The sequence below is a fragment of the Aquarana catesbeiana genome, linkage group LG06 (genome assembly GCF_042186555.1).
Source record: "Aquarana catesbeiana isolate 2022-GZ linkage group LG06, ASM4218655v1, whole genome shotgun sequence".
Classification (NCBI taxonomy): domain Eukaryota; kingdom Metazoa; phylum Chordata; class Amphibia; order Anura; family Ranidae; genus Aquarana; species Aquarana catesbeiana.
The window spans coordinates 59,414,585-59,434,338 of NC_133329.1; the positions used below are offsets into that span (position 1 = coordinate 59,414,585).

Sequence of the window (19,754 nt, forward strand, 5' to 3'; positions counted from 1 at the left end):
GTGAAGTGGAAGGAAAATGATTAATGGTTTTCAAAATGTTTAACAAATAAATATGTGAAAAGTGTGGCTTGCATTTGTATTCAGCCCCCTTTACTCTGATACCCCTAACTGAAATCTACTGGAACCAATTGCCTTCAGAAGTCACATAATTAGTAAATAGAGTCCACCTGTGTGTAATTTAATCTCAGTATAAATACAGCTGTTCTGTGAAGCCCTCAGAGGTTTGTTAGAGAATCTTAGTGAACAAACAGCATCATGAAGGCCAGGGAACACACCAGACAGGTCAGGGATAAAGTTGTGGAGAAGTTTAAAGCAGGGTTAGGCTATAAGAAAAATATCCCAAGCTTTGAACATCTCACAGAGCTCTGTTCAATCCATCATCCGAAAATGGAAAGAGTATGGTACAACTGCAAACCTACAAAGACATGGCCGTCCACCTAAACTGACAGGCCGGGCAAGGAGAGCATTAATCAGAGAATCAGCCAAGAGGTCCATGGTAACTCTGGAGGAGCTGCAGAGATCCACAGCTCAGGTGGGAGAATCTGTCCACAGGACAACTATTAGTCGTGTTCTCCACAAATCTGGTCTTTATGGAAGAGTGACAAGAAGAAAGCCATTGTTGAAAGAAAGTCATAAGAAGTCCTGTTTGCAGTTTGTGAGAAGCCATGTGGGGGACACAGCAAACATGTAGAAGAAGGTGCTCTGGTCAGATGAAACCAAAATTGAACTTTTTGGCCTAAAAGCAAAACGCTATGTGTGGGGGGAAACTAACACTGCACATCACCCTGAACACACCATCCCTACCGTGAAACATGGTGGTGGCAGCATCATGTTGTGGGGATGCTTTTCTTCAGCAGGGACAGGGAAGCTGGTCAGAGTTGATGGGAAGATGGATGGAGCCAATACAGGGCAATCTTAGAAGAAAACCTGTTAGAGTCTGCAAAAGACTTGAGATTGGGGCGGAAGTTCACCTTCCAGCAGGACAACGACCCTAAACCTACAGCCAGAGCTACAATAGAATGGTTTATATCAAAGCATATTCATGTGTTAGAATGGCCCAGTCAAAGACCAGACCTAAATCCAATGGAGAATCTGTGGAAAGACTTGAAAATTGCTGTTCACAGACGCTCTCCATTCAATCTGACAGAACTTGAGATATTTTGCAGAGAAGAATGGGCAAAAATGTCCCTCTGTAGATGTGCAAAGTTGGTAGAGACATCCCCAAAAAGACTTGCAGCTGTAATTGCAGTGAAAGGCGGTTCTACAAAGTATTGACTTCGGGGGGCGCCATACAAATGTACCCCACACTTTTCACATATTTATTTGTAACAAATTTTTAAAACCATTTATCATTTTCCTTCCACTTCACAATTATGTGCCACTTTGTGTTGGTCTATCACATAAAATCACAATAAAATACATTTATGTTTTTGGTTGTAACATGACAAAATGAAAATGAAAATTTCAAGAGGTGTGAATACTTTTTTAAAGCACTGTACATAGAGTGTTACAGAAAGCAATAGTCAGAAATAATGAGGAACAATAGAAGGGGTAACTTTGTCCTTCTGAGCCTAAAACCCAGAATGATCATTATTCTCTGCTCCTCGCAGGGTGCGGTTGCGCCTGAACTGCTACGAGATGCTACGAAAGAAGGAAGAACAGGAGGAGTGGTGCCAGAAATCTTTGAAGTCCAAATTCCATGCCTCTCTGCGGGACCGGGACCGGCTCCTCAGCCGAAGGAGGACCCTGAGCTTCAAGAGGCCAGAGGGTAGGTAAGCAGCAGGTCCATCCCTGAACGCCAGACAGGTGACTTTGCCTAGGCTGAGATGATGTCATCAGTCTGCTGCAGGAAGGAGGAAGTCTCAACCTCCTCTCCCCTAGGGATGGCTTGGTGCCATGAAACACCAAATAAGGAAAATGTGGGAAGAGTTCTACAAATTAAAGGAAAGTTGGTGGTTTTTGGACAGTTTTTTAAAAATGTTTCTGTTTCCACCAGGCTCAGCGACTCCATCCCTCCAGGAAAGTCTCGTGACGCCAACCTTCATTCTGCACGTCTTTTCTGACTCTGTCCTGCTTACCTGGATTTATTTCTATATTTCCTCACTGAACTTACAACTGAGAAGGGTGACTGATCTCCATCGCCAAGCAGGTGAGGACAAAGCCCCTTCCCCGGTAATCTCCTAGCATCACAACTTGGGTAGCACCAATTCCAAGCAAGAGGATGTAAAATCCAGAAGGAGAAATCAATTCGCAGTCTATAGCTAGGAGATTCCCAGTTCAGGGAACGCACTGACTCTGGTCATATGTTTCTGTGCTGTACAACCTCCTTCTCATACTCCAGTGAGATGGTGTATCCGAAAAAACACACATAGACCTCTTTCCAAAAGTCTGCGATGATGTCATGGGTCTTTCCTATTCTCCTTTGGGGGCACAGTTGGCAATCCTTTCTAAAGTGTGCCAGTTAGTGCCCCCCCAAAGGGGTGTGTCAGTGATAGCCTGGGCTCAGGAGAAGTTGGGTAAATTAAGCTGGTCATCATTCAACCTAAAAGAATGAGGGCATCTAGTGGTGGAAAAGAAGTACTGAGGGCAACAGCAACAAATTAAAGCTGAGTATCGCAGGAGACATCTACTGGTGGAAAATAAGTACTGGGGAGGACAGCACCAGATTGAAGGTAAGTATTTCAGAAGACTGAGGACATCTTGTGGTAGAAAAGAAGTACTGCGAGCAACAGCAACAGAATAAAGATGAGTATAGTGAAACCTTGGTTAACGAGTAACGCGGTTAACGAGCGTTTTGAAAGACGAGCAACTAATTCTGACTCGGTTTGCGAGTGTTGTCTTGCGAAACTAGCAGAATTCAAGCTAATGGGATGTGCAGTACCACATTTGGCCAGAGGTGCGGGGGTGCTCAGACACTTGGAAGGTTTGGAGCCAGTCGGAAATACTCGGATTCACTCGGAAATACTCAGAAACACTTGGAAATACTCCATTCCCAAGTGTTTCCGAGCCTTTCCGACTTCAGCTGAGCTGTCCCTGAGTATTTCTGAGGCTCTCCGGCGCCCCCTCCCCACCTCTGGTCACATGCGGTATTGCATGCAATAGAAGTCAATGCGGAACAAATTATCTTCGTTTCCATTGACTTCTATGGGGAAACTCACTTTGATATGCGAGTGCTTTGGATTACAAGCATTCTCCTTGAACGGATTATGCTCATAATCCAAGGTTCCACTTTATTGCAGAAGACCGAGGACATCTAGTGGTAGAAGAGAAGTACTGCGGGTCATCACACCAGATTAAAATTAGAGGAACTGCAGTAGTGCATATTATTTTATATATACTGTGATTCTGTACTTGCCAAATATGCTGCAGAAATCTCCCTCCACTGAGTCTGGCTGCAAGAATTTTAAATGTGGGCAGCTGAAGCAGCTGCCTGTTCACTTCCTGGATTTATAAAAGACACAGAGGCACAACTCCAGCTCTGTAGCTCTTATTGAACCTCTTATGACTCACCCCCCCTTCCTTCCTGGCAAACTCTCAGGAGAATGAGAGAGAGAGAGAGCGCTGTGCATGATGTCATGAGCCTAGGTTTTTTTCCAGACAAGAAACAAGAAGTGGCCTGTATAAGGTATTTACTGGCAGAAAAAAATGTTTTACTATCCAAAGTTAAAATAAGGGCAGAAGATTTAAAGTGTTTGGGAAACCATTTGTTTAAGTCTATGCCAGACCCTCTATTAGAGCCTGACATACTACCTGGCACACTATGTAAGTCATTTAAAAAAAAAAAACGAGCGTCCTAAATAGCTATTTAGAGCTGTCTTCAGGTCGGTCACGTGACTCGCGCGCCGCTTTACAGCTCCGATGGATGGCTTCTGCGGGAGGGGCCATGATCTCCCTCTGATGTCAGCCGGGGAGATCATGTGGCCGCTTGGCTCCTCCCGTGGAAGCCAACCATCGGAGCTGTAAAGCGGCCGCGAGTCACGTGACCGACCTAAAGACAGCTCTAAATAGCCATTCAGAACGCTTGTTTTTAGAAAGGATTTCCATAGTGTGGTATGCCAGCCTCTAATAGAGGGGCTGGCAGTGACCATTGTAGTTTTTTTTTGTTTTTTTTATATATAATAGTGGCAGGGGGCAGTGCGGAGGCAGACACAGAGAGGGAGCTGACAGGCAGGAAAGAGGGGGTGAGGGGGAGAGAGGAGAGCAGAGAGCAGGGCAGCGTATGACGGAGGGAGGTACTCTGACCACAGTGATCAGGGCTGAGTAGCCCTGGTTATCGTGGTCAGTATAGAGAGGGCATACAGGAAGTGGCAGGTTCAGGGAGGGTTTTTTTTACAGTTTTGGGGGACAGATTACACAGCACAAGCACTATGCTGTGTAATCTGCTTTAAGGGAGCAGGATCTGTATTTTTTTTATTTTTTGGGGGTTAACAAACACTTTTATAGATGGAAAGATGAAAAAAATTACTGAAGTTCCGCTTTAATTATCAGAGAAGACTGAGGACATCTAGTGGAGGCAATTAAGTACTGTAGAGCAGGGGTCGTCAACCCCTGGGCCGCGGCCCACTACCAGGCCGTAGCGTCTTTGCAGCCGGGCCGCAGCAGGCGGCATGACATTTTGAGGAAAGCGGGCAGGCGAATGACAGAAGCGGGCTGGCGAGCAGAGATGTCATCTCTCTCCGCCCGCCTAGCATCACCGCTCTTCCGCCCTCACAGCGTGAGGAATGTCGGCGGTGCGGCGGGGAGCAGAGAGATGACATCATCTCTCACCGCCCGCCCCGCATCTCTGCTCTCCTGCCCTCAGTCTGCCTCACCCTGCCCTCACTGAACCAGTGTCACCAATGCAGTGAAAATCCTCATCTGGTGGCACTGGCATTCCTCATCTGGTGGCACAGGCAGGTGACATGGCAAGTGGCATTCCTCATTTGGTGGCAGTCAGCGTGGCAAGTGGCATTCCTCATCTGGTGGCACAGGCAGGTGACGTGGCAAGTGGCATTCCTCATTTGGTGGAAGGCAAGCGTGGCAAGTGGCACTCCTCATTTGGTGGCAGGCAGCGTGGCAAGTGGCAATCCTCATCTGGTGGCACAGGCAGGTGACGTGGCAAATGGTATTCCTCAACTGGTGGCAGGCAAGCATGGCAAGTGGCATTCCTCATCTGGTGGCAGGCGACGTGGAAAGTGACACACTCAGGGCTCCAACTGATTCTGCATTATGGTAAGTTGAACTATTTCATTTATATTACAATGTAATATAAGAAATAATGCGCTTCATTCATTCTGACACCATACCAACCATGGTGCCGTGATGATTGAAGTACCAGCAGCAGAACACCAGCTATTGCCCCGATAAATTGCCCGTGAAATTCGCCTTGAATTAAAATTGTTCATGTTTGGCTGGGGTGTTCCTTTAACAGCACCTTGTCTCTGCAGATATCTATTCCTCCTTGTTCGGGGCTCTGCAAATGCTTGGCTTGTTCGCAGCCCCTCTAATCTGCATCCTGCTCCATAACCACCACCTGCGGAAGAGACCCGGGAAGCACCCAGAGGGTGAGAACAGGTTGGTAGCACAGGGCTGTGTTCACAAAGTCTATACGTTTTCTGGAATGTTTTTTTTTTCTGAACAAACGTGGGCTTCAAAGTGAACCTGTCAGTTTGCCCATTCAGGAGCCATTGGTGCTTCTGCATATCGGGAGTACATGGCCACTTCTCCGAATGCAGTGCTCAGAATATTGTCACCTGATAAGAAGGAGGAATAAGTTATCCCTGTGTAAGTTGTGATGTTTATAGTGCTCAACAGCTCAGGCTGAAATTTCCATAAACAGCTGAAGGAGTCATAGCAGTGTCTCTAAAACATCAATGGTAGCCATTCTCAACAAGGGTTCCCTGAAATTCTAGGGTTCCTCAAGAGTTTGCTAGGGGCTTCCTAAGCTGTGGCCAATTGAGCTCCCATTTGAGGTAGCAGTATAGCGCCTGGGCCAACATCACTTGGCAGAATCAGTGGCAATGCACCAATGATTTTTTTAGTTATCTGTAAGTGGGGCATTCTTCTTCTTGTTGACAACCAATGTAAGGAACATTCCTCCCACTGACCGCCAATGTAAGGGGCAATCTTCCCACTGACCACCATCGTAAGGAGCATTCTTCCCACTGACCACCAATGTAAGGGGCATTCTTCCCACTGATCACCAATGTAAGGAACATTCTTCCCACTGATCACCAATGTAAGGAACATTCTTCCCACTGATCGCCAATGTAAGGAACATTCTTCCCACTGATCGCCAATGTAAGGAGGACATTCTTCCCACTGATCACCAATGTAAGGAACATTCTTCCCACTGATCACCAATGTAAGGAACATTCTTCCCATGGACCAACAATGTAAGTGGCAATTTTCCCACTGATCACCAATGTAAGGAGGACATTCTTCCCACTCTCCCCAAATGTGCTGTTTCTTCCCACTGACCACAAATATAAAGAGCCCTTTTCCCACTGACCACCAATGTAAGGGGCATACTTCCCACTAATCAGCAATGCATTGGTTTTAGCAGGGTTCCCTGAGACCTGGCTGAAAATCATTTCAAGGGTTCCTCCAGGTTAAACGGCTGGGAAATGACAGTCTATGGATCCTTTATGAAGGACATTTCAAGTTGGATGTCTGCGTACTTCATACATAGATGGCAGGGCTGATCCTGTCCCATTGAGGGTTCCATGACCATGGTTTTTTTTTTACTTCCAATGGTTTGAATGTTTTTCAGGGCTTCATACCGAATCGTGTGCAGTGTGAAGAGACTCTGCGTAGTCTACAGCCTCAGGACTCTCGTAGTTTGTGGCTTTGGTGTGGTGTGTCTGGTCTCATCTCTGGAACTCCAGGTAAATACTGATACAAATTGAATGTTTCTAACCCGACCTCCATCCTTCCCTTGGGGCACAGTTGTACCGGCTCCTCTCCTGGACTGAAATGGCTTACTCTGATATCACTGCACACTGTGAGCTTCTCACAATGTGCATTAGAAGCTGCAACAAGTCCAATAAAGCCCTCTTAATTTCCTGGCTGAGGGATGTCCAGCATCAATCCCTTTCCTCCCCAGCCTGACTGGCCTTGGTTCACCCCTTTCATTCATTGGCTTTCAGTTCTTTCCATCATGGAGGCCAGTGACAGCCAGGGGCGGACTGACAACTCATTGGGGCCCCCGGGCAATAGGAGATTATGGGGCCCCCGGGCAATAGGAGATTATGGGGCACCCAGGCAATAGGAGATTATGGGGCTCCCAGGCAATAGATTATGGGGCCACACAGTATACGCACACACACACACATACAGTATACACACAGACACACAATATACACACACAGTATACACACACAGAATACACATATACACACACTGAAAAGGTACTGGAGAGGCGGGGCAGCTATAATCTTGGGATTTTTAAAAAAAACACAGATTTTTACATACTGTCCCTGGTTTTATTGAGGCTGGCAACCCTAATGGGGCACCTTAGTGGCATGGGGCCCTTGGGCAGTGCCTGAGTGCCCGAATGGTCAGTCCACCCCTGGTGGCGGCTGGTGCTCAAAATATTTGGGGGGGCGCAAACAAACTGAAAAATTCTGAAGAAAAAACCCCATCAATTGCAGCCTCACTGTACCATCAAACGCCGCCATTGTGCCCATCAATTGCCGCCACTGTGCCCATCAATTGCCGCCACTGTGCCCATCAATTGCCGCCACTGTGCCCATCAAACGCAGCCACCGTGCCCATCAAACGCAGCCACCGTGCCCTATCAAACGCTGCCAATGTGCCATCAAACGCAGCCACTGTGCCCACTAAATACAGCCACTGTGTTCATCTTATGCAGCAACTGTGCAGCATCGAATGCAGCCTCTGTGCCCATCATATACAGCCACCGTGCCCATCATATACAGCCACCGTGCCCATCATATGCAGCCACTGTGCCCATCATATGCAGCCACTGTGCCCATCAAATGTAGCCTCACTGTGCCCCATCAAACGCAGCCATTGTGCCCCCGCCCGCCGCCTGTACTTACTCGGTCTCGGTGGCGGTGGGACAGCTCCTCGATGTCTTCTCCCATCCTCTGCTATGATTGGATTCCTTGATAGGCGTCCAATCACAGCGCCTGTCGTTTCAGCCAATCAGGAGACGGGTAACAGATCCAAGCACCTGATTGGCGGAGAGGAGCTTTAGTGTTAGGAAAGCGAATATTCATTCGCTTTTCTAACACAGCTGAGTGACCTGTGAGCGCCCAGCATGTCGCTCGCAGGTCACCTTTTTTGACGCCTATTAGACCCTATGGCCGCTGTAATTCAGGTGCCTGGTGCCCGAAAAGGAATTCAGGAGCATGCTAAAATCTTTAATTGATTCTGACATAATATATCTGTATAATAATATTAATAATAATAATAATTAAAAAAAATATCTATATTTCACTTGGAAACCTAAAAAAAATAATTCAGCCTCTATTACCCTATACCGGAACCTTTACTAGCGTGCTAAAATCTGTAATTTATTCTGGTCGAAACTGAATTGCCAGGGGAGGAAAACCACAAATCTAGCGATAGCCTCATGCCAAAACCAGATTTTGGGGAAGTGTTTAAATTGCTCAGGATGTGAAAAATTTGAAGAAAACTGACATTAAGGCCGGGTTCACACCAGTGCAAATTGGATGTGGGTTTCACAGAAACTATCATCCTCCCTTTCTTTACAGCAAAAACAAGTCAGTGCTTTCAATATAGTAATAACGCTAAAATCGATAGGACCTCAGGGGGTCGCTTACCTGTGGCTCACAACACACGAGGTGTTTTGGCCACTAGGGACGTGCCGTGAGCGCAGCTCGTGCCCGGAGCCGATGCGAGTGCCCGGCGCCCGTGATAACCGCCAGGCTCCCGTGATCGCTCATGACAGAGCGAGTACTTTCGAGTTCTTTCAGGGGAGTAGCGACAGATCGTGTGTTCATACTATGTATGAACATCGATCTCTCTCTCCTCCTAGACAGTTCCATTCCCCTACAGTTAGAACACAGCGAGGGAACACACTTAACACCTTGATCTCCCCCTAGTGTTAACTCCTTCCCTGCCAGTGACATTTATACAGTACAGTGAAACCTTGGTTAACGAGGTAACGCGGTTAACAAGCGTTTTGAAAGATGGGCAACTTTTTTTTTTTAAACTCTGACTCGGTTTGTGAGTGTTGTCTCGCAACACGAGCAGAATTCAAGCTAATGGGGTGTGCAGTACCGCATTTGGCCAGAGGTGCGGGGGGGGCGGAACAGTTCGGAGCTGTTTGTAGCCGTTCGGAAATACTCGGAACCACTCGGAAATACTTGGAAAGACTCGGAAATACTCCGTTCCCAAGTGTTTCCGAGTTCAGCCGAGCTGTCCCCGAGTATTTCCGAGGCTCTCCGGTGCCCCCCCCACCTCTGGCCACATGCGGTATTGCATGCAATAGAAGTCAATGCAGAATGAATTATCTTCGTTTCCATTGACTTCTATAGGGAAACTCGCTTTGATATGCGAGTGCTTTGGACTACAAGCATTCTCCTGGAACGGATTATGCTCGTAATCCAAGGTTCCACTGTAATCGGAGCATTTTTATAGCACTGATCGCTGTATAATTGTCAATGGTCCCAAAAATGTGTCAAAAGTGTCCGATGTGTACGCCACAATATGGCAGTCTCGAAAAAAATCGCAGATCGCCGCCATTACTAGTAAAAAAAAAGTAATAATAAAAATGCCATAAATCTATCCCCGTTTTGTAGACGCTATAACTTTTGCGCAAACCAATCAATATACGCTTTTTTTTTTTTTTACCAAAAATATGTAGAAGAATACATATCGGCCTAAACTGGGGAAATAATATTTTTTTTTGATAAAAAAAAACGTGGGATATGTATTATAGCAAAAAGTAAAAGATATTGTGTTTTTTTTCAAAATTGTCGCTCTTCTTTTGTTTATAGCGCAAAAAATAAAAACCGCAGAGGTGATCAAATACCACCAAAAGAAAGCTCTATTTGTGGGGAAAAAAGGACGTCAATTATGTTTGGGTACAACGTCGCACGACCGCGCAATTGTCAGTTAAAGCCGTATCGCAAAAAATAGCCCGGTCATTGAGCAGCCAAATCTTCCGGGGCTGAAGTGGTTAATGTGTCACGACTCCTTGTTGTGCGTAGCGTTCAATGAAGAGTGTTTTTTTTTTTTTTAACTTTAAAGTGGATGTAAACCTCAGACATGAACAAGGCGTATCCTTCTATAGTGTCAATCCAGAGCACTAAGTGTGATTTTTCTCTGCTGCCTCCTTCCTCGGCTATCTGCGTGACTCACTTCTGAGTTTTCCTGACACCAAGAGAAAGAAGGTGACAGGGAAAAAGAACTCCAGAACACAGCCTGTGATTGACAGCCTCACCACTGTTGCTGTGTGAAGGGGTAGTCCCTTCCGTCCAATCAGCTCTCCGCCTCCTTTTTTTTTTTTTTTTTTTGACAGCTCAGTAAACAGACCATTCATTTGTCAATTTCCTTAATCTTCCTTTAAGATGATCTATGAATGTAAATCATTTTAGGCATGTTATTGATGACAGAATCTCTAAGATTGTATGTTATTTTATTGACTTCCACCATATTTAATTCTCATCTCTCAGATACTTTCGTTCATCTTTCACATCATTGTAAGGGCGTCCATGTTTATGGTTAGCACCAGCCTGTATCATGTTATGTGAGTATAGTCATGACAACCGGAATTATGGGTTTGCTGGGATCTATACAATTATAAGGATCACTCATCTATATTTTTTTTTTTTATTCAGGTTCCACAAGGATCACTTTGGATCTCTGCTGGGAATCCATATGGTCATCACATCCCTCTTTACACTTCTACAACATCCGCTCTTCCTGCTGCTTACTGGCCCACTGGAGGGCGATCCTTTCTGGGTAAGAGGCGGCCACAGCTATTTTCTTAGGTCAGAAGGGTGCCAAATCAATAGATGAGTTAATTCATCAAATTCTAGAACGACAAGCCAACGCGTTTTGGAGGTTCTGAAAGGCCATCCATTCATCAGGGCTCACAGATTGCAAGAGAAAAATGGAATCATCATAAGCTTCCAATGGTTAAAGATTTTCACTTCCCAGACACTCCAAGACAATGAACAGTCCGTTGGCTTTGTTTTGTATTGAGGGAATTTACCTTGGATGGGGTATGGGAAATATGGGATGCCCAGTAGAATAATAGCAAAATTGCTAACTATATACACTCTTTGTATACTTCTCCAGACTCCTCCTGCACAACTCTTGCTTGCAGACTATTGCTCTCGCTCTCTCTCTAGGAGCAGCTAGCACATGGTTAGGCCGGACACTGGCTCAGCCAGGCCTTAGGAATTGCCCTTTGCAGGCAGGGCCCCTATAGTGTAGTAAAAAATATGCAGTCTCCTTAGTGCTAGCTGTCCTAACAGATGGACTACTGATCCCAGTCAGCCCTCCTCAGGCCCTGCCAACCCCCCTGGCTGCAGCTGCCTGACTTCACTGCCCGGAACATCACAGTCCACACTACTGGCTCTGCACCCGTCCCAGACTGCACACTCCCAGTCCTCCTGACTGTGCATGTCACTCACCAGCCCTTCTGGCTGCAACCGGTGGTTCACTCCTGAAGACTTCCCCGGCAGTACTAACTCCTGCTGTCCTCTCTGACTCCTCCCGTGCCTCCTGTTCAGATCCTTCACGAGTTCTTGAAAGGCTCCATCCTGAACCCGAGTCCCAGGCCCAAGGTCACCCCCCCCCCAGACTGGGGAGCTCCCTCAAAGGCCCCCGACAGCCTAGTACTCCATCCTCAGTTCTTCCACCCCGACAACTCCCCTCAGCTGGGCTGACCCTGGGTATTTCAAGGAGGCCTGGCCCCTGCCAATCCTAGTTGGGGATTGGTCAGGGCTCTCTGGGACACCCCATACAGTTCCACCTCTCTTCCCCTCCTCTTCTTCTAGAATCCTCTAGAACAGTGGTCATCAACCCTGTCCTCAGAGCCCACTAACAGGCCAGGTTTTATGTATTGCCTTGGGGAAATGCAGACTAGAATACGGCAATCACTAAGCAGCAAATGATATCACCTGTGATGTATTTCAGTTATCTTGCAAACCTGGCCTGTTAGTGGGCCATGAGGACAGGGTTGATGACCACTGTTCTAGAAGAAAGAGGGAGGTAACAGTGAAGTTAAACTGTCTATGAGTCATAGCTGCTACTCTGAGCCACTCCCAGCCCACACAAACCAAAAACAAACAGGCCTAGCTCCCTCATGTCATTATCATGTTGGAATACTACCCTGCAGCCCAGTCTCCGAAGGGAGGGGATCATGTCCGCTTCAGTATGTCACAGTACATGTTGGCATTCATGGTTCCCTCAATGATCTGTAGCTCCCCAGTGCCGGCAGAACTCATGCAGCCCCAGACCATGACACTCCCACCACCATGCTTGACTGTAGGCAAGACACACTTGTCTTTCTACTCCTCACCTGGTTGCCACCACACACGCTTGACACAATCTGAACCAAATACGTTTATCTTGGTATCATCAGACCACAGGACATGTTCCAGTAATCCATGTCCTTAGTCTGCTTGTCTTCAGCAAACTGTTTGCGGGCTTTCTTGTGTATCATCTTTAGAAGAGGCTTCCTTCTGGGACGACAGCCATGCAGACCAATTTGATGCAGTGTGCGGTGTATGGTCTGAGCACTGACAAGCTGACCCCCCCACCCCTTCAACCTCTGCAGCAATGCTGGCAGCACTCATACGTCTATTTCCCAATGACAACCTCTGGATATGATGCTGAGCACGTGCACTCAACTTCCTTGGTCGACCATGGCGAGGCCTGTTCTGAGTGGAACCTGTCCTGTTAAACCTCTGTATGGTCTTGGCCACCGTGCTGCAGCTCAGTTTCAGGGTCTTGGCAATCTTCTTATAGTCTAGGCCATCTTTATGTAGAGCAACAATTATTTTTTTCAGATCCTCAGAGTTCTTTGCCATGAGGTGCCATTTTGAACTTCCAGTGACCAGTATGTGAGAGCAATAACACCAAATTTAACACACCTGCTCCCCATTCACACCTGAGACCTTGTAACACGAACGAGGGAAAATGGCTAATTGGCCCAATTTTGGCATTTTCACTTAGGGGTGTACTAACTTTTGTTGCCAGCGGTTTAGACATTAATGGCTGTGTGTTGAGTTATTTTGAGGGGACAGCAAATTTACACTGTTATACAAGCTGTACACTCACTACTTTACATTGTAACAAAGTGTCATTTCTTCAGTGTTGTCACATGAAAAGATATAATAAAATATTTACAAAAATGTGAGGAAATACTCACTTTTGTGAGATAGTGGACATATGTGAAGGGTGCCTACACTAGAATGGCCAGTGAGTTGTCAAAGTCCAAGCTGAAGGGGTTGTGAACTTCCCAAACATGGGAATAGCAAGCTGGAGACACAAAAGATGAGGACCTTTTGGGAAGGTAAGGATGGGGCGGGGGGAGAACAGAGAAAGGGAAATAGAGAAGGAAGGGAGGCGGTGTGATGGAATAGGGTGGTAAACGGAGAGGTAAAGAGGGTGAGGTGTCCCCCGAGGGCTTAAAGTTTAACGCACAGCAAAAATGTATAGATAGGCAGGGCTAAAAGACGAAAGGGCGTAATTGAGCCAGGGTTCCCAGATTGAGGAATTATAGTTTATTTTTGCGGTAGCGATCCCCTGAATTGTATGATGCAAAAGAGCTATCCAAGGATACTTTGGAATGGTAACTTGGAATAGGGATTAAATGAGGCCAAATATTCCAGACCTGGGGTACCATTTTAATATGGCACCAGAGAAAAAGGCAGCTGGAATGGTTAAGCGTGGAAAAGAATCAAAGAAACTGTTGACATTTGGATATATGACAATTGCCTTTACAATTATCCATGATGATACTATGTTTGGGTTATCACCCTCGTGGTTACTTTTATTTGCTATAATCTTTTTGTATTACAATACATACCCTTTATGAATTTGGTGTTATGTACTACTTTAACACTGGTCAATCATCTGTGAAAGACCCTTATCATTCTTTACCCTTCCTCTATTTAACTTTTTCTGGTTGATGACCCACCAGTTTATGGCTATGAGTTAGCATCTCTATGGCCTAATCCTCCCACATATTTAGCCTGGCGAAAAGAATTAAAGAATAAAAAAAAAAAAAAAAATTCCTATTTTAAATTCTTTTTTTTGCAGATTCATGTGGCGTTCCTGGCACTTTCCCTCGGCTCATTCGCTGTCCCGGTCTACCTGGCCATCAGGAAAAAGCAGAAGCAGCACCATCTCCTCTCTCGCCCTGTTTATTATCACCCAGCCAAGGTCCTCGCCCACCCCCCCAAAACGACAGCCTGACATCAAAGAGGTTTATAGACTTTTTTACAGTTCTTATGAGTGAATCTGATCAGTTTAATGGGGACGTACCTCCCATAAACCCCATGAGAAATAAGAATTCTACCCATATTCCCATCAAAAACAGGTCAAATGTAATTCTACCATTAGCAAGTGAACAGTTAAACATTAGCAACGGCTTCTTGCAACATTGTATCAAGCACTGCAGGAAAGAAAATAACATATTTTGAGAAACAACAGTCTCTCTCTCTCTCTCTCTCTCTCTATATATTTATTAGGGCTGGGAGATTTTCTTAAAAAAAAAAAATCTTCGATTCTCTTAAAAAAAACTCGATTCACGATTCAAATCAAGTTTTTTTTTTTCTTTGGAAACCGCGCCGGTCCTGAGGCGCTGCGGGCATGAGCTTTCAGGCAAAGACTAGGCCGAAGCCTTGCCTAAAAACTCATGCCCGCAGTGCCTCGGGACCGGCGCGGTGAAAAAAAAATAAAATCTAAAAAAATCGATTTTGCTTATATATCTAGCAACCGTATTTTCATTTTGTCCATCTGATCATCCCCCACAGCTACTCCCCTTTGTTCCACTTGACCCTCCCTTTTAGATTGTAAGCTCTAACGAGCAGGGCCCTCTGATCCCTCCTGTATTAAATTGTATTGTGATTGTACTGTCTTCCTTGATGTTGTAAAGCGCTGCGCAAACTGTTGGCGCTATATAAATCCTGTATAATAATAATATATATGTGTATAAAGTACACTGACATCTAGTGAGGGTTCACAGTATTGCAGCGAATAATCCAATCATCCCACTATGCAGTTTAGTATGTCCCAGCTTAATGTAAATTATTACAAATATATATATATATCTGTTTAAAAAAAATCCTGGTGTAGTTTCTTAATTTTATGGATCGCTGCACGTGTGTGTACGTGTGTGTATATATCAAAAAGTTAATTTATTTCAGTAACTCAATTCAAAAGGTGAAACTCATATATTATATAGATTTACTAAACAGAGTGATATATTTCTAGCATTTCTTTTTTTTAATTATGATGATTATGGCAGCTTATAAACTAGTGAATGCCCAAAATTTTGTATCTCAGGATTTGATTATTACATAACACCAATAAAGGATTTTTAATACAAGAATGTTGGCTTACTGAGACGTATGTCCATGTACAGTATAATATGCACTCAATACTTGGTTGGGGCTCCTTTTGCATGAATTATTGCATTAATGCGGCGTGGCATGGAGGTGATCAGACTGTGGCACTGCTGAGGTGTTATGGAAGCCCAGGTTGCTTTGATAGCGACCTTCAGCTTGTCTTCATTGTTGGGTCTGGTGTCTCTCATCTTCCTCTTCACAATACCCCATAGAGTCTCGATGGTAGTTATGGCAAACCTTGGCACCCCAGATGTTTAGGAACTACATTTCCCATGATTATCAACTACACTGCAGAGTGCATGAGCATCATGGAAAATGTAGTTCCAAAACATCTGGAGTGCCAAGGTTCGCCATCACTGCTCTATGGGGTTTAGGTCAGGCGAGTTTGCTGGCCAATCAAGCAGTGATACCATGATCATTAAACCAGGTATTGAAACTTTTGGTAGTGTGGGCAGGTGCTGAGTCCTGCTGGAAAATGAATTCAGCATCTCCATAAATCTGGTCAGCAAAAGGAAGCATGAAGTGCTCTAGAATTTCCTGGTAGAGGGCTGCGCTGACTCTGAACTTGATAAAACACAGTGGACAAACACCAGCAGATGACATGACTCCCCAAATCATCACTGACGATGGAAACTTCACACTGGACCTCATGTAACTTGGATTCTGTGCCTTTCCATTCTTCCTCCAGACTCTGGGACCTTGATTTCCAAATGGAATGCAAAAATTTACTTTCATCTGAAAAGAGGACTTTGACCCACCGAGCAACAGTCCAGTCCTTTTTCTCCTTAGACCAGGTAAGATGCTTCTGACATTGTCTCTGGTTCAGGAGTGGCTTGACACAAGTAATGCGACAGTTGTAGCCCATGTCCTGGATACGTCTGTGCGTGGTGGCTCTTGAAGCACTGACACCAGCCGTAGTCCACTCCTTGTGAATCTCCCCCACATTCTTAAATTGCCTTTGCTTCACAATCCTCTCAAATCTGCAGTTATCCCTGTTGCTTGTGCACCTTTTTCCTTTCCACTCAACTTTTCATTAATATGCTTGGATACAGCACCCTGTGAACAACCAGATTCTTTAGCAATGACCTTTTGTGACATACCCTCCTCGTGGAGGGTGTCAATGACTGTCTTCTGGACAACTGTCAAGTCAGAAGTCTTCCCTGTGATTGTGTAACCTACCGAGAGACCCTTTAAAGCAGGGGTCTTAAACTGGTGGCCCTCCAGCTGTTGCGAAACTACAAGTCCCATCATGCCGCTGCCTGTGGGAGTCATGCTTGTAACTGTCAGCCTTGCAATGCATCATGGGATTTGTAGTTTCGCAACAGCTGGAGGGCCGCCAGTTTGAGACCCCTGCTTTAAAGGCTCAGGAAAAAGATACAGGTGTTTGGAGGTAGCTGATAAGAGTGTAACACAATGAGTCTACAATATTGAACTTTTTCACAATAGTCTAACTTTCTGAGATACTGAATTGTGGGTTTTCACTAGCTGTAAGCCATAATCATCAAGATTAAAAGGAAGAAATGTTTGAAATATATCACTGTGTGTAATGAATTTATATAATACAGGGCCCTGAAAAAGTATTCATACCTCTTAAAATGTTCCACATGTTGTCATGTTACAACCCCAAGGACATGAATGTATTTTATTGGGATTTTATGGGATAGACCAACACAAAGTGGCACATAATTGTGAAGCGGAAGGAAAATGATAAAAGGTTTTCAATTTTTTTTTTTTACAAATAAATATGTGAAAAGTGTGGCGTGCATTTGTATTCAGCCCCCTTTACTCTGATACCCCTAATTAAAATTCAGAAGTCACCTAATTAGTAAATAGAGTCCACCTGTGTGCAATTTAATCTCAGTATAAATATAGCTGTTCTGTGAAGCCCTCAAAAGTTTGTTAGAGAACCTTAGTGCACAAACAGCATCATGAAGGTCAAAGAACACACCAGACAGGTCACAGATAAAGTTGTGGAGAAGTTTAAAGCAGGGTTAGGTTATTAAAAAAAAAAAAAACCATCCCAAGCTTTGAACATCTCACAGAGCACTGTTCAAGCCATCACCCGAAAATGGAAAGAGTATGGCACAACTGCAAACCTACCAAGACATGGCCGTCCACCTAAACTGACAGGCCGTACAAGGAGAGCATTAATCAGAAAAGCAGCCAAGAGGCCCATGGTAACTCTGGAGGAGCTGCAGAGATCCACAGCTCAGGTGCGAGAATCTGTCCACAGGACAACTATTAGTCGTAAATTCTACAAATCTGAACTCTATGGAAGAGTGGCAAGAAGAGTCATTGTTGAAAGAAAGCCTTAGGCCCCTTTCACACTTGTGCGACTTGGGAATGCAAAGTCACATGACAAGTTGTTCCCCATGATTTCCAATGATAACATTCATATATGTGCAACTTCAAGTCGTGCCGACTTCAAAGTAGTCCCTGTACTATTTTGGTCCGACTTTCATGCGAGTTGAGGTCCATAGACCTCAAGTTTACACAGGCATTCCCTGAAATCACAACAAAACCACAGTAAAATCGTGCACTTTTTAAGTCGTGACAGGAGCCTTAAGAAGTCCCGTTTGCGAGAAGCCATGTGGGGGACTCAGCAAACATGTGGAAGAAGGTGCTCTGGTCAGATGAGACCAAAATTGAACTTTTTGGACTAAAAGAAAAACTCTATATGTGGTGGAAAACTAACACTGTACATCACCCTGAACACACCATCCCCACTGTGAAACATGGTGGTGGCAGCATTATGTTGTGGGGATGCTTTTCTTCAGCAGGGACAGGGAAGCTGGTCAGAGTTGACGGGAAGATGGATGGAGACAAATACAGGGAAATCTTAGAAAGACTTGAGATTGGGGCGGAGGTTCACCTTCCAGCAGGACAAGGACCCTAAACATACAGCCAGAGCTACAATGGAGTGGTTTAGATCAAAGCATATTCATGTGTTAGAATGGCCCAGTCAAAGTCCAGACCTAAATCCAATTGAGAATCTGTGGCAAGACTTGAAAATTGCTGTTCACAGACGCTCTCCATCCATACTGACAGAGCTTGAGCTATTTTGCAATGAAGAATGGGCAAAAATGTCCCTCTCTAGATGTGCAAAGCTGGTAGAGACATCCCCAAAAAAAAGACTTGCAGCTGTAATTTCAGAGAAAGGAGGTTCTACAAAGTACTGTACCAGAAACGAAGGAGTGGCTTCGTAAGAAGCATTTCAAGGTCCTGGAGTGGCCTAGCCAGTCTCCAGATCTCAACCCCACAGAAAACCTTTAGAGGGAGTTGAAAGTCCGTGTTGCCCAGCGAAACATCACTGCTCTAGAGGAGATCTGCATGGAGGAATAGGCCAACATACCAGCAACAGTGTGTGACAACCTTGTGAAGACTTACAGAAAACTTTTGACCTCTGTCATTGCCAACAAAGGATATATAACAAAGTATTGAGATGAACTTTTGATATTGACCAAATACTTATTTTCCACCATAATTTGCAAATAAATTCTTTCAAAAATCAGACAATGTGATTGTCTGGATTTGTTTCCACATTTTGTCTCTCATAGTTGAGGTATACCTATGATGACAATTACAGGCCTCTCTCATCTTTTTAAGTGGGAGAACTTGCACAATTGGTGGCTGACTAAAAACTTTTTTGCCCCACTGTATTTCCCCAATGTTTATGTGAAACATGTGGCTGCCAGTGACAGCGCAGTCCCAGAACTAGAAGTGCACGTTTTTTTTTTTTTTTTATGGTAGCCTAACATTCCTAACTGAAAGGATTAAAGCTGATCCCTGGGCACAAAAACGTTCACCTAAATATATTTGTCAATCGCTACAAAGGATATAAATCTGCTTTGTGTGCACTAAACGCCTTTGCAAACCTAGATATGACTTGGTAAAAGTAACAGTGACATCATCACTGTGCTGCAAACAGCCAGTGTAGACAGAGCTGTAGGAGGGATCCAGCAGGCCCCACCCACTACAGGCTGCCTGCAGAGAACTACAGGAGGGGGGGCGGAGACAAGACCAGTCACTCTGCACAAGGAGAGAGAGAGCAGCAGGGAGTGGTCTTTATAACAGGAAGCTCCTGCACAGAGGGAATGATGCACAACCTTGCCTCTGCAAACAAAGCTCACCAAGAATGCACGTACCTCTTTGTATTTAGGCAATATTTGCTTATCACGGAGCTTGGCTTTAATTTTT

General features: G+C 45.0%; 1 protein-coding gene across 2 annotated transcripts in view; it reads left to right on the plus strand.

Annotated features, from left to right (window-relative positions):
- The window catches only part of LOC141148498 (large neutral amino acids transporter small subunit 4-like), a 30,124-nt gene extending 14,406 nt beyond the window's left edge, over positions 1-15,718 (plus strand). For both annotated transcript variants that reach the window (XM_073636018.1, XM_073636019.1), the window contains exons 8-14: positions 1,611-1,768; positions 1,997-2,149; positions 5,427-5,553; positions 6,752-6,866; positions 10,647-10,720; positions 10,812-10,935; positions 14,248-15,718. In XM_073636018.1, the coding sequence (XP_073492119.1) occupies positions 1,611-1,768; positions 1,997-2,149; positions 5,427-5,553; positions 6,752-6,866; positions 10,647-10,720; positions 10,812-10,935; positions 14,248-14,403 (907 nt within the window). In that variant the 3' untranslated portion in view covers positions 14,404-15,718. The remainder of the gene's footprint in view (positions 1-1,610; positions 1,769-1,996; positions 2,150-5,426; positions 5,554-6,751; positions 6,867-10,646; positions 10,721-10,811; positions 10,936-14,247) is intronic.
- The last annotated feature ends 4,036 nt before the right edge of the window (positions 15,719-19,754 follow it).